This window comes from Syngnathus typhle, linkage group LG6, assembly GCF_033458585.1.
Source record: "Syngnathus typhle isolate RoL2023-S1 ecotype Sweden linkage group LG6, RoL_Styp_1.0, whole genome shotgun sequence".
Classification (NCBI taxonomy): Eukaryota; Metazoa; Chordata; class Actinopteri; order Syngnathiformes; family Syngnathidae; genus Syngnathus; species Syngnathus typhle.
The window spans coordinates 8,115,696-8,130,374 of NC_083743.1; the positions used below are offsets into that span (position 1 = coordinate 8,115,696).

Below are 14,679 nucleotides of genomic sequence, written 5' to 3' on the forward strand. Positions count from 1 at the left end.
AAAAACAGACATGTAGAATTGAGAATGAATGAAGTAGAATGAATGACTTCAATTGCATTTGAAAATTCCATTTTTGTTACTACTTCGGCCATTAAACTTTAGTGGGCGCCAGATAGCTATAATAAAAGGTACTGCAAGAGCCAGCACCATTTGGAAGCGTCGTTGCGCTTGTAATGAGTCTACAAATGTTCTGCTTTAAGAAGGATAACGCTCAGTTTTGATGGACCCATTATTGGTGTATTAATTTAATGAGTAAAGAGTTGGTTTTTTTTTTTATTATATTCTTTGGTTCTATGCTTTTATTGAAAGTGGTTGAAAAGTCTACTCAAATATTACAGACAAATAAAAAACCTCAATATGACACTGAAGTTATGAGCACTACAAACTACATCCATAATTTTAAACACCTCCTTGACACTGAATCAGATTTTGACCATTGAATATATTCTGCATATTTAACAACTGTTGCATATTAGTTTGTTATAGCGAATGGATGAATGAGTTAAGCGGTTACACTTGCACTGTGCAAAAGCACTACTTGTTTCACGACAAGGCTCTGACAACTGCCTGGAATATTTTATTGCCATGGAGAGTTCAATTTGCACTCACATAAAATGCAGTTTCAATTGGCTTTTGTTTCAAAGGCCTTTTTGTACTTGAGCCTTTATTTGACCGGTAGTGTACACACAGTGCAACAGGTGATGAAGACTGTCTGCTGTGCAAAGGTCACAGCCGGATAAGAGAGGATAGGCCACTAAAAAGCTCTCTTAGGCTGAATGCCAGCTGCCGAGTGACCACATCCAGTTTAACACATGCAAGCGGTTCTTGGATGAAGTGTGAATACGTCAGCAATTGGTAGTCAGCCTGAGAGAAAGGGGTGAAAAATAGAATAACACCAGAAATCCTTCATCACACGCACGCAACACATTCCTCGTTCTCATTTGAATCACACAATCGGTCCTCGGAAGGATCACAGGATGGAAATCTCCAGGTATGGTTGTGATAAAAGTAGGCGGAGCCAGCGCTCCCTCACGTGTGTGTTACATTTACCAGCAAAGGTGGGGCAAAAGGGAACCCCGATGGCCAGCTTGTTTCTAATACCTTGCATGGCGTTGTGCGGCAGCTTGGGCAGAGCGTCTAGCTTCTCCCACGAGTAGGATGGGGTTGGAATACCTTCATCTGAACTGCAAAACAGCATGATGTCGCTGCCCACATCCAGCGTTCCCTGGAGTCGACATGCTGGCACCGAGGGGGGCACTGACAGATGAAAAGAGTGGGTAGTGATATCAATGCAATGCAAATATTTTATTTGTATTTTTTTTTTTATGGAAAATTATATTTACAAAGACCAGAAATGATATGGTCTTTTAAAACCAGGTGAGTCAAAGTAATTTATCCAGCAGGTGCTTATTGTTTGTGAATGGAAGACAAATGTGTCATTTCAAAAGTACCAGTACTCAGATTTGGATGTAATTTAAATACAAAATAATTGAAAAGCGTAATGTCATAAATCCTGTTGCATAACTACCTAGGACAGTGAGCCCGATGACACCAATATTGCGCCCCCCTCTGTCCGGGAGGTTGTTGACCAGACACTGGTAGGTTCCGGTGTCTGTCAGTTGGGTGTTGTTAATAAAGATGGAGGCACTTGTACTTGGCATGGTGGACACAAAACCCACACGACCATTGAGGTGGTTTGCGAGGCTGAACACCTGGCCGCCCTGGTAGATTATCACCTGGATTGGCATAACACAAAAAGGGAGAAGGGAGGTGGCAGCAAAAAGGTGAAAGAGGGGATGGGTGTGGATAGAAATGAAAATATAGCTATTAGTGACAGAGCCTCCGTTAAAGCAATACTAAAATCATACTACTTGATTTATGTCTCTTTTGTAGAGTGCTATTGAGTGGTTGGGGAAGATCCAGTACAACCTTGTGCCAAAAAGGGGTGAAGGCACTTCTACTCAGAGAATGTGTAAAAATTAAAAAGTTGAACAACTTCAAAATCTCTTGAGAAAAGAAAAAAAAATCAAACAAAGTGACAAAACATATTCGAGTAGGTGCTTGCTTCTAGTTCAGTGACTAAAGAGAACATATTAAAACGATGCATAATTGAACATATTTGCCTTCAAATTGCAATTGTATGTTCTGTGGCAACATCGCTGTTACTCACAAGGTTGAACTACCTTTCTCACAAATCCAAATCGAACACATTCTTTTGAAGCCCTGCTGTGATTTTTAACTAACTTTGAACAAGCTGGTTTGTGTGGCCGAGCCCCCAATGCAAAACAGCTCTCAGCCCTCAGCTGGGCCTGCACAAAAGATGAAGAGGACACACACAAACACATGGTTTGTGCACATGCGCACAGCAACTCACACTCAGAGGGGAATCAGAGGGGCCCATTCACTTGGCTGAAAAGACTCCTCATTGAACGGTTCAAAGACCCAACCAGGGAAACAACCGGCTTCAGTGTGTGTGTCTGTGAGCGTGAGAGGGATAGTTTTGATGAAAGCTGTGTGTGTGTGTGTGTGTGTGTGTGTGTGTGTGTGCGTCTCTGCTGTCCGCCGCTTCTGCTTAACGGTTGTAAATTGCGCGGCTGCAATTTCCTGAGTGCAGCGCGCGCTCGCTTTGTCCTCTTACGTGCAGATGAATAGGCAGCTCCTCGGCTGTGATGAGAGCCCGCGACTTCATCTCCTCCATGTCTGTGTGGTGTGCTATGTCACGGTGCATTCATTTTCTCGTGGGACTGGTATAGCAACGCATCGTGGGCTTGAGAGTGTGTGATTGCTGGGCCAAAATAACTGTCCTCACGTGTCACGACGGCACACTTTCCCCGCTGTGTGGTTTCATATTTTAATAATCACGATGCTTGCTGAAAACAATCAATTGAGCTCACGTCAGTCTTCATTTTGTGTGTGAATGAATGTGCAGAGGAATAAATAAAAACAAAAAACAGTGACAGCTTTTGATGTTATTTTACTCAATCATGATTATGCATTTGTTCTATCTTGAAATTAAATTGAACCGTAATATCGAGTCTGTTGATCCAACGTACTGTACGTGTCTAAATCGCCTCATCCTCCCGCGTGGCCTGCTTGGCTCGACCACTGAATGCGAACGGAAAAGACGTCAGCACAGGCATTCAGATGATGGACAGAGCAAAGAACTCTGCTAGCCCAAGTCTGGACACGCCAGCGCCTTTGCAACAGCTCTATCGTTCCTAACCTAACGTGTTATATTGCACGCGTGTTTTGTTTTCAGATGAGCATAGCCTACTTCTGAGCAAAGCCAAGGACCTTTTGGCTGCGGACACAAGGGATACAGCTACCGCCTAAATAAAGCCTGAATAAACCTTTAAACCCCCACGGCCTCCCTTCAATTTTCTAACCATAAGCTGCCACTGTTATCTCTTTCTATCCTCGGAGACATGACATCAACAATATGAGCCGGGACTCACTTTAAACTGCAGGTTTGCCATATGTTCCTCCTCTGTTTTATTGTCAACCATGTTTCGAGTGTGGATTTCTAGGATCCACGTTTTCCTCTGCTTATCAGCTTGCGCTCAATCTAGAATTTGGAAAAGTTCAACATTGTTGGTATTCTATCCAGGAGTGGCCATCTTGGAAAAAGATGATTGCAAGAACGGAACGCAAAGAGCTCAGAAAGGTGAAGAAGAAACTTATGTTGAAACTTTGCTACATGTATGAGGTTGGAAAAAGTTCACCTGTTGAGATTACGATTGTCACATTTTGGACTTTAGTGCTGGGACACACCCACTCCTATCACACCTATAATGGGATAATGTTAATAAAACATGATATAACTAGGCCTTTGGTGTCCTTGGTTAGGAAGGAGAAACATCTAAACATAACCAGCCCGATTGTCTTTATGTTTACCTGACCCTTGGTAATAATCCTTTATTGGTCCTAAGAGGGAAAATTCAATTGTGGTCTTTTTACTATGCGTATGGCATAGACTCATCCTCTGATGGATTGGAAGGTTCAGATGAGGATCAAAATCTGATCATCTGAAATACGTTGACAGATGTTCTCTATTACAGATTAATGTCATTTTTTTGCGCTACAGATTATCCCTGACCTCAATATAATCAGAGCAGCGGTTCACTTCAAATTGTACATTTATACTTTGATGTATTTAAAGAGCTGCTAAAAATATCATTTTAACAGGCTCGTAACTTTAATGGTGAGAAGAGGTAATTAACACTGCAACACAGACACAACTCACACACCTTTGTTTTAATATGCACACACACACCTTTTTTTTTTTTAATACGTAACATCCATATGGCACCTAGGTAGCATGTCTGCAGCTAGTTAAGAACTAGCACAATAAACCAAAATTAGTCTAAAGCTGATCTGGGCAAAGTAAAGCCAGAGGCAGGCCCATGGAGATGTTTATCCTAAAACTCGAGGCTATATTTCTTATTTCTCCATCTATCAATTTCTATCCATCCATATTTTATAACATTTATCTTCATTCGGGTCCTGGGTGAATAATAGCCTACCCGAGCACAATTTGGGCAAGAGGCCCAGGAGTTGTCGCCAAGTAATCGATACGGTATTCTACCAAATTAATTTCAAGACCAAATCCTTAAAATAGAAAATCATGTGGCGTGGCTGTAAAGCACACAAACACACCACCGAATGAAAAGTCATTACACCAAGCACTAATATTCTAAGTAACACCACAGAAGCCCAGTTTGGTGTGTGTGAGCGGAGCTGACATTTTTCGTGCTTTTGCGTTGTAACAGAGCTCAATAAGTAGCACTGTCGCTTTTTATCTGAACAAGGTATTCAAATTTGAGAAGACTGAGTGCGAGCTGAGTGGCCCAAGAGCGCTTTCGCTGACTGTGAGGGTGTGTAAGTGTACAGAGTTCTGTTCAGTAATTCTTAATGGCTTTTAGCATCAACTCTAATCATTTATGACATTCTCCCTTCCCAAAATGACCTTGTTCTAGCACTGTCGTCCCCCCACGCAAATTCACACAAAGAACTGAAAGTGCTTTTTTCTTATTGTGTGTGGCATTCCGTTGTTTATGACAATGTGCACTTAAAAAGTTGTGATCTTGTGTTTACACTTCTAAAGTACATATTATGTAATACAGAGTGAAGGTGCTGCATGAGACTTATGGCGGTGGATGGCAGCTAGCTGCTATCGCATGAGGTAATTCTGGTCATTACATTTGTCGAGCATATTTGAGCATCACAGCAGTGAGAGCATCACAGCAGTGAGAACATAACAGCATGATGTGCAATATGCACTTCTGGGCTTGTATGAATTCATGAATCTGATTTGACATATCTCTGGAGAACTTTGCATGCATGTTTGTGTCACTGCAAGTTGCGTGGACAGGGTATATATATATAAACTGCATGAGCTATGCATGGATGCATGTAGATCTGTGCCGCATTTTGGACCAGCAGCATGTCTGAAGCTAGTTTGTGCCTGTGTGCGAGCGTTTGTGTGGAGTGAACAGCTGCTATATAGAGCCTGTCGTGGGCATGAGGTAATTAGTGCAGAAGATAATCATATTATTTGGACGGCCGACCAGCGGAGGTTCAAAGTGAGAGAAGGCAGGTGAACTTGTATGGCCAGCAGCTGCATGTTAAATAAGTTAAAAAATGAGTCCTGGAAGGATGGAAGGACAAGTGGAGGGTAGTGTGAGAAGAGGTGAGAAAAAAAAAAAAGGAGAGTGGAGCCATAGCAGGATGTGCAGGAATTTAAACTAACTACACAACACAATAGGGACTAAATTATACTTGTTTCAATCTGTTTCTGTGTAATGAGCAAAAAAAAAAAAATGCTTGACACATTTTAAAATCAAGGACACACCTCTACAGCTATTAAAAGCTAATAGCTACAACTTGTACGGATGTAACTTATATCCTCAAGGTGCGTTCAGATGCACCAAAAGAGATTTTCTATCTGCACAGATTTGGTTGTAAAATAGTCGACGTTCTAGCTTTGCGGGCATAGATTTATTTCATGTGCGGCAAACACATTTTTGGTAACGCCACTTAATGTTTTTTATTATAGTAGCGACTTTTTAGAATTTAGCAGATTGCTTTTACTTAGCTCCAATATGAGTCAGTCTTGCGATCCAACACTATGATGACAGAAGCCTGATTAACTGTACTTGTGAAACACAAAATGCTACTTTGCTAACATCTCAACCATGCTCGTAGTTATTTTCCTCAAAATACAGACTGATCATTTCAGTTTTTCACTGGCAAAAAGTTACTACCGTAATTTTCGGACTACAAATCGCTTTTTTTTTTTCATAGTTTGGGTGGGGGGGGGCGACTTATACTCAGGAGCGACTTATATACATATATATGGGTTTTTTTTCACTTTTTTGGGCATTTTATGGCTGGTGCGACTTATACTCCGGTGCGACTTATAGTCCGAAAATTACGGTATAAAGTATACATTTAAAAATTTTCATTGTGCATAACCTCTGACACTAGTCTTGACCTTGCATATGTGAGTATAAAAGAGTATCAAAAGTGTCTGTTCATAATCTATTTTCCAAAATACTCTTCTGGCTCTATCTGAACACACCTTGATCCAAATCAACATCATATGTACCTGTTTTGACTGCAAGATGTCAAGGTGAAAGCAGCCATCCACATGAGGCATACGCAGTGAGGTTACATTGGAAAGTGAGTTAGAATAATCTATACTATATGTTTTCCATCCCTCCTTTAATTGACTTTTTCTTCTCTTGGAAGCTACGGCATAGAGTTCAGTTCCACTATGAGCGAGTGTGTGTGACCGCACCTGTTCTGGCTGGTTGGCATTGGACAGTGGGATCACCATCCAGATGATGTTGAGGTTGTTGAGAGCAGCGCTTGTGGTGAAGGAGCAAGGCAGGACGGCTGCTTGGCCTCGGGCTACCTGGATACTGCTCTGTGACACCATCACATCCAGCGCGCGTACGCTCACTGCAAAGGGAAGAGGCGGAAACCCATCAGTGACTTCATACACAAATGTTGAAGTCGATCGGAGTTATTGGATCACAAAAACTGTGAAGCTAGTAAAGCTCATACTGTCAAATTGATAAGAATTTAATATTCAAAGCAAGCTACTCTTTAGAAATGCTCTAATCGCACACACACAGTGAAACGTAGCATGAGAAAAAAAACGTGGTTTGTGAAACAAATGATCCCGAAAAAAAGCAAGGAGCTATGGATCTGGTTTGCTCATGTCGGCACAGCTGTCGGATATAACAGACTCACAAAGACAAATTTGAACACGCACAACCTATTTCGAGTTCAGCTAAAGAAATTACAGCCTAAACTAAGTTACCTCTCCCCCCACAAGCCATGTCCGAAACCCTCAATGACTTCATCTTATCGAAAGATTGTGAGGGGGATGATGTCTCTGATAGAATTACAGATAATTGATCATGTCCTGTTAATCCTCTTTGTTAGTCATGATGTCGGAGTCATGCCAATGTGAGAGAACTACTACCTGTCTTTGCTTTGTTTTCTTCTTTTTACTTGCCATGTAGCACTTTGAGATTCCTCCGACTGTAAAGTGCGTTATATGTAAATATAATTTATTATAGAACGAAATACGGACCTTGGCTTGTTTGTGTTTTGTCTATGCACGGCATTTTGCATACGCCATCAACTGTTTTTTTTTATTTTTTTTTAACTGTCTGTCTGCTATCTTGGTCTGGCTGCAACTTCCTACCTACGCTTTCATCAGGCTGGAAGACACAGTGTGTTCTATACACTCACTGTTGACACAAGGGAGGCCGGATAAACCACTCATCATCGATATAGTCATGAAAACATGCATAAATAATTCAAGTCATTTTACTTAAAGATATTCCACTCAAAAGGTCAGCCCCGCTGTGACCTCTTTGGACCAATCAATGTAAGCCAACAAATATTGTCCTCATTACAGGTAATGAGTTGCCAGTTAGTCATATTGAAGGAAAGAAGAAAAAGAAAGATGTTGAACTATACTTGTTTCATTGTTTTATTTTGTTTAGTTGTAAGCGTGATAATATGAAACACTGAGCTTTGATCGAGCACTTGCACTCATGTTTCTTTGATTGTTCTTGCCAGGGGCTGAGCTCAGTAAATGTCTCGGTGGTTATGTAAATTGTCACAGGATGCTAACAGAGCCCAGTGGAATCATTTTCATTTCAAACAGCCTCAAATAAATGGCCAGTTTACATCTATGCTAGTTAAATTCAAAATTGGGCATCAAACTATGGCAACAGATAATAAATAAAGGTGACAAATGTTCCAATTGATACTGAACAATTTATGAAGCTCATTCATCGAAGCTCATGTTCTCCGTTTGAAGACAGAGCAAAAGAACAAAGTGGGCTTTCTAGGGAGTCTAAATAGACTACAGGCAATCAATCCCACAGCCCTTGAGGAGTGAAGGCATAAACAACATTGAAGATTTGTTGGAAAGATTGTTTCTCCTTCAGGGGCCACGCGTCCAAGCTGCTGTTGGTTAATGCATGAGACCACAGATCGAAGGTACATCGGTAAATGTGATGCTCGAGATCAAGGCTCATCCATGGTGGCATAGAGCAGGAGTTTTCAACTCCATTATAACCAAGAAGCAACTCGGGGCCCACTGCTTTGGCGGAATATTATTTCATTATGCACCAAAGGAGGATACACCTATACAGGCTATTTATTTGCGTCTGTCTATTTTGGGAATCTCAGCGACATTTGACATAATTTGGGTGGGTAAATGCTTCACAAAATTTGATGGAAAATAAATCTAGTCCAAATAATAAATCCATTTTATTTTCAAAAATTATTTTCTATTTCCAATTTCCCGACCACCTGAATACATCCACGGACCACTATGAGACCGCGGACCACAGGTTGACAGTCAGTCATCCAATAATTTACATAATGTACTCACATCTGCAAATTTACTGTACTGTACAGTAAATAATATTCACGTTTACAATATAATCCACAAAACTAATTAAGAGAGTTAACAGTTGGCCATTTTTATGCATGATAACTACCTTTTTTTTTCCCCAACAGCATTTCTTTGTGTAAGCGTGAGAATTTTACGGACGTGGGAGGAAAAGAGTCCAGGAGCAACGAGAGATCGAGCGTAAAAATGCAGCTATCTCTTGCTTGAGGGGTAACAGTTGGCCTCGCTGATTCCGTTTTAAGTTTTATCTGCACCCTTTTAGAAGAGTTGGGCTGAAATGGCTAGTCGCTGGTGTCTGAGTGAAAACATTGAACATTATTGGACAAGTGTTCGCAAATAGTATTTGTTCTCGCCACTTCTGGCTGCATTCAAATAAAATTCTCTGTCCCAGGTGATTCATTGTGAGATTTGTTTGTGTTGTTGTCACTCCCCGTGATGTAATCCATCATGCAAAACAACAGGCGTGCAAAAAAATCCGTGTGAAACTCAGGTGGTATATTCGTGTCCCCAGCTGTTGGATGGCAATTCATCACTAAATTCAAAGCATGTTGACAGAAAAATAGGTCGCATGCTATTCCTTCCTCGACGAGTCTTTACTTAATCTGAAACTAAAACCCTTGGAAAATCTTCTGAGGACTGTTTTGAAGTTGCTTGCTTTTTGTGTTTGATTAATTAGAATTTGAAAATGTTTGAAATATATTGTGTATAATGATTCTTTCGGAGATTCTTGTTTGTGTGGAAAAAAAAATTAGATTTTGATTTTCTATGATCTTCAGCATAGTTTTGCATCAATTACAATGCCAAGAAATTTAATTTCATTTTCTACTTCAGTTGAATTGATTATTTTTGACTTAGTCTTTAATATGTCTGTATTTATTTATTTATTACACATTTGTCATAAACAGTTTTTTTTTCAACATTGTGTTACCAGCAAATAAAGTACATTATCTCAAATTGATAGACAAAAGCCAGTGACTACCCCAAAGTTATATCCTTCAATTTGGAAAAATAACTGTCTCTTCTCAGCAGTCGAAAAGGAATTCTCATTGCATGAGGGATTTGAAGATTTTTTTTTTCATTTTATTTTTCCAAACCCAAACTATGATGTCAGCTCAGTGTCTGCCAGTGATTTGCCCACAGGACATTGCCTATTTACATGCATTTCTATGCATTCCACTGATCTCCCGGTGCTGCACTCCACCCTCTTCAGGCTGCCCGCCAAACATTTGCCCATGGACACAGCTTAAAAAATCTCTTGCTCATCCTTCCTCTCATCCCCCTGCCCCGCCCATCCTCGTTGACCTATTAGCCACATAGACAAACCGCTTGACGGGACTCACTTGACTAACCCCCATATACACTGCAAAATATTTACTAAAGGTAAAAATCACATAGCACAAGGAACATTTCTCAAGAGATAATCTTTTACGACTTTACTTGTGGTTTCTGGTCACACCCCATCACATGAGAATCAGCACATTCTGACTTTCTCCTCATGAGACTGAAGAAGGCCTGTTTTAGAGCACCGCATCTGACCACTCTAGATCCATTAAGTATGCATCAACAAGCCTTCGGTCAAAAATTGCAAACTTTGCAAAACAGTGTGCTCACTGTTTGGTGAGGCAAATAAGAATGAAATTGATATTTTTCCTCAGTTTTCGTCACTACTAAAAATAAAAAAAGATGGTGACCAGTGATTAACATTAAACTATTGTGCTTGACTGGGTAAAGTGAGTGAGCAGAAGGTTAAAGTAGGCCAGCACTACCCTTGTGCACAGATAAGCCCGGGCACTGGAAGACTACTGATAAAGCAGAGAACAGATGGCTCAGCACATGCATACTCAAAACTTAACTAACACACACAACACACACAATACACACACAATGTCCACAAAGTACCTACTTTAGTTGTGTACACTAATCACGGATAGCTAGTTCACGTGCTAAATCAGATTACACACATGATAAAAATAAAAAAACCACGATGGTTTACAAAAATGACATCTGAGAAACAAGACTTGAATTCTCCCCCAAAGACTCAACCAGCTACCGTCTCATATAACGCCTCTGTGTGGAGTAATTCTTTTTCCTGGCAAACTGCACGTTTGGCAAACCTGTCACAATGTCTGTGTATAAATCTAACTTCCTGGCAAGCATGCTGATCTGCCAGTACATGATTGGCAAGAGGCTCAATTTTGGTCTTTGGCAGCTGTAATCCTCAAGTCCCTTTTAACTGGGTGACATGCCCCTTGCTTCTCCCAATGAAGCGGAAAAGAGCAGTCGAGTATTGTCAAATTAGTTTCCGGGTACGTCTTGAACGAACTGAAACAATGAAGAGAGGATAAGAAATGAGAGAAAAAATGTCTTAGCAAATTAGGTAAACTAGATGATACGAAACAATGAAGGGTTGTAAGATGATTTCACGTAAAAAAAATATTTTGGCAAACTAGATGAAAAGACATAGATGAAACAATGAAGAGACAAAAAATGAGAGAAAAATGTCTTAGCAAATTAGGTAAACTAGATGATACGAAACAATGAAGAGATTGGTTGCAAAATGATTTAATGTAAAAAAATATTTTGGTAAACTAGGTGATAGCCAAGACAGCCAAATAATCATGTTGAAATTTGATTGACACCGTTAAATTAGTATTTTGTGCTTGTAGTTGTGAACCGATAGCTTCGCATCATTACCATTTACTTCGGCTTGTAAAATTTGTATTTAAAACTATATTTTGTCGTATTGATTTCAATTCATAATTTTGATTTTCTATTTAATTTTAACATTAAATGGCTAAAGAAGGCATGTGAACAAAACTGTTCACTTAATAGCTCATTGAGTAGTGAATGTGGAGCTTCATTGTAGTTTCTCTCATGTCTGAGGGTTAAGGACAAATCTTGACACTCTCTCTCCACTGTCTGCACGAACAGGTTAGCCTAAATGCAGTCTAAGCCTCTCGGCCGAGCGAGCAGATAATACCGGTCTGCCTGTTCCTGGAACCATCACTTAGCCAGAGGTAATCTTGTCTGCACCGCCTTGTACTAATTGTCTTGTAAGTCTCTATTGATTGTATTTCGGACATGAATATCCTTTCGACTGTTACTGTAGTTTTCTAAAATTGGATGAAATCAATGATTTGCAACCCACTGGCAAAAATTGTGAGAATCAGCAGGTCCTCAGCAGGTGGTTCCCTCCAACAGGAATGAGAACTGGTAACGATTTATCTTCTCTCCAAACCCCTGTGGCTGATCTTCACTATGAACACTCACTCAGTTCATTGTTTCTTGTCCCTGGTTGAATTGAATGGAGCACGACCCAATGAATATATAAGACTGGGACTTGGTTGCTTTCTCGCCGATCGTTGCTGAAAGCAATGCTTTTTGTTCCATTCGTCTCTTGCTTCACATCGGCACTGCTGTGATTGCCTGATTTCACATGGGACTGAAGTAACAGTCGCCTCTGATCATAGGCCTGAGGCTTGCAGTGCCTGCACTTCACAGAAAATGAATGAGTCCAATAATTGTTCTGAATCCAGGCTCGATACAGTACACCGTTTTTTTCTGCGGTTTTGGGCTCTCCGTGTGCATCGTTAGTCAGATGCGTCTGAAAAGATAGGACAGCTCCATGTTTGTTTGTTTACCTGAAGTAAGGGGATTTCAATTTTACAGTCACTCTATCAAATAACTCCCCGTAATGATATAAAGAGCGTGACAGGGTGGGGAGGGGGCGGGATTAGTAGACAAGGATCGAGTTGTGTTGGAATCACCTCATGAACTGATTTGCTCCTCTCTTAGTTTAATCGTGCCGCACGATAAACTCCCCTGCAAACGGTGGCTGAGCGTCGAGAGGGTGTCTCGGTCTTGCCGAATCAGATAATCGCGGGGATTCCATAATGGGAGCAATAGCAGCGCGACCTCACTCGATTATCTTTTAAACGTTCAAATGATTAAATAAACAAAAGGGTAGCAAAAAGCTAGCCCTTGGCCAATTCGTTTAATTTCACCATGTCTGACATTTTAGGCAGTGACCTTTTGATGGTTTCTTTAGATGCATCTGTTTTTCAATCCAGACTGCTTTTCTCTTTCCGGGCCTGCCATCTGACATCTCTTCCAGAAGACTAATAACGTGTATTCATTGTATGCATGATCTGGCTTGTCAAACTATATTTAAAATGACTGAGAAGTCAGTAGCTTCCCTTTACCAGCTGTCACACTGTCACACATTCACACACACTATCTTTTTATCAAACTTTTTTTGGCTATGGTGACAGAAAAGTTTGCAAGCTCCCTGTGGACAGCTGCTCGGCGCCGACTCCATCATGACAGATGAGCAGTCAAGTGATGTATGTTCTTCGTCGGAGAAGAACAAGCGCACGAAATTGATTACCAACGAAAGCCATTTTAATCCCATTAAAAAAATACACTTGTTTGTTTTCTCCTCCACTGCATCCAAAGCATCATTTGTCTTTTGATATGACATTTTGTTTGTAGACCATTACTCATGCTTAATAATGCTTTGGATGTAATGGCTGAACTGTGATTGGTTCTCTCACTCGAGTCGGACAAATGAGACCAGTTTGTTAAATTTTGCGTTTGATTGAAAACATTTTGGTTGTGATGAATATGAATATTGTTCACAGCTGCAGACGGCCCACCACATTTTTAGGTAAACAAGTTCATTCATCCGGCTATTTTTATTTGAATTGTGAAAATGATTTGAAATGCTAAAAAAAAAAAATTGCACTTGGAAGAGGCTGGATTTTTTTGCGTAACGATAAAAGGAAAATGCAGATTTTGGCTATTTTATTTTATATTGGAGAAAGAAAAAATGGTGGCGGATGATAAAATGAGTAATATGTCTGGAATTAATAAAAGAAGCAAATAGTGTGGAGAACAACACCGTGATCTTCTTATTGTCGACCATATTCTAAATTCTAAATCCAAAAAGTGCTTATCTAAGTTTCTGTGTCCTTTGCTGGATTGCGATGTTTGGCGGCCATCAAACGCTGGCTCAGCAAATATCGTGGCTTTATCACTCTCCACTCTTGTCAAATTTACATTTTTGTTTCATTCAGGAGGAATGAAAGACAAATACTTTATTGTATCACGCATACAGTAGACACCTCCATCGTTCTTATACTATTCAGCAAAAATAATACTTGAAGAGAGACAATGCATAAAAGCTGAGTCAGTCCTCTATCGGCAAGCTTTTTCCCCAGGCTGCAAAAAAAAAAAAATTAAGCAGGCAAACTGAGGACACTAATCAGCTCTCCATTTCAGTCAAATGTTGGGACTCTGTTTTTAGAAATCATAATTTTAAACACGTCTAAAACGACTCCGTTGAATGTTTCATCGGGATGGGACTTGATTACAAGTAGTTGCAAGTTTCTATTTTGGTGCTCATTTAGTATTTGTACATGCTCTAAGTGTGTGTATGTATCGGTGTGTGTTTTTGTGTGTGTCGGCATGCGCTTGATGGAGCAAAGCCCCAATGCCAAGCACATCTGCTCCGGACGCCTTTGGCACTGTCATATGGCTGGCAAACACGCCTCCTCCTTCCCTTCCACAAAAGAGAGAGTTTACAATGAAAACAGGAAATGGATGCGCGCGTGTGGCGTGCGAGAGATGCGGGATGGAAGGAAGGCGAAAAGAGGCTAAACAGCTGACGAGCGAGGAGTCACACGTGCTGACCATTAGAAGAAACAAGCTCCTCCCCTCCAAACAGACCCCGACACAAC

General features: G+C 40.5%; 1 protein-coding gene across 2 annotated transcripts in view; it reads right to left on the minus strand.

Annotated features, from left to right (window-relative positions):
- The window catches only part of igsf11 (immunoglobulin superfamily member 11), a 51,726-nt gene that overhangs the window by 3,567 nt on the left and 33,480 nt on the right, over positions 1 to 14,679 (minus strand). For both annotated transcript variants that reach the window (XM_061281833.1, XM_061281832.1), the window contains 3 exons: positions 6,800 to 6,963; positions 1,529 to 1,736; positions 1,102 to 1,257 (listed from right to left, as the gene is read on the minus strand). In XM_061281833.1, coding sequence (XP_061137817.1) covers positions 1,102 to 1,257; positions 1,529 to 1,736; positions 6,800 to 6,963 — 528 coding nt within the window. The remainder of the gene's footprint in view (positions 1 to 1,101; positions 1,258 to 1,528; positions 1,737 to 6,799; positions 6,964 to 14,679) is intronic.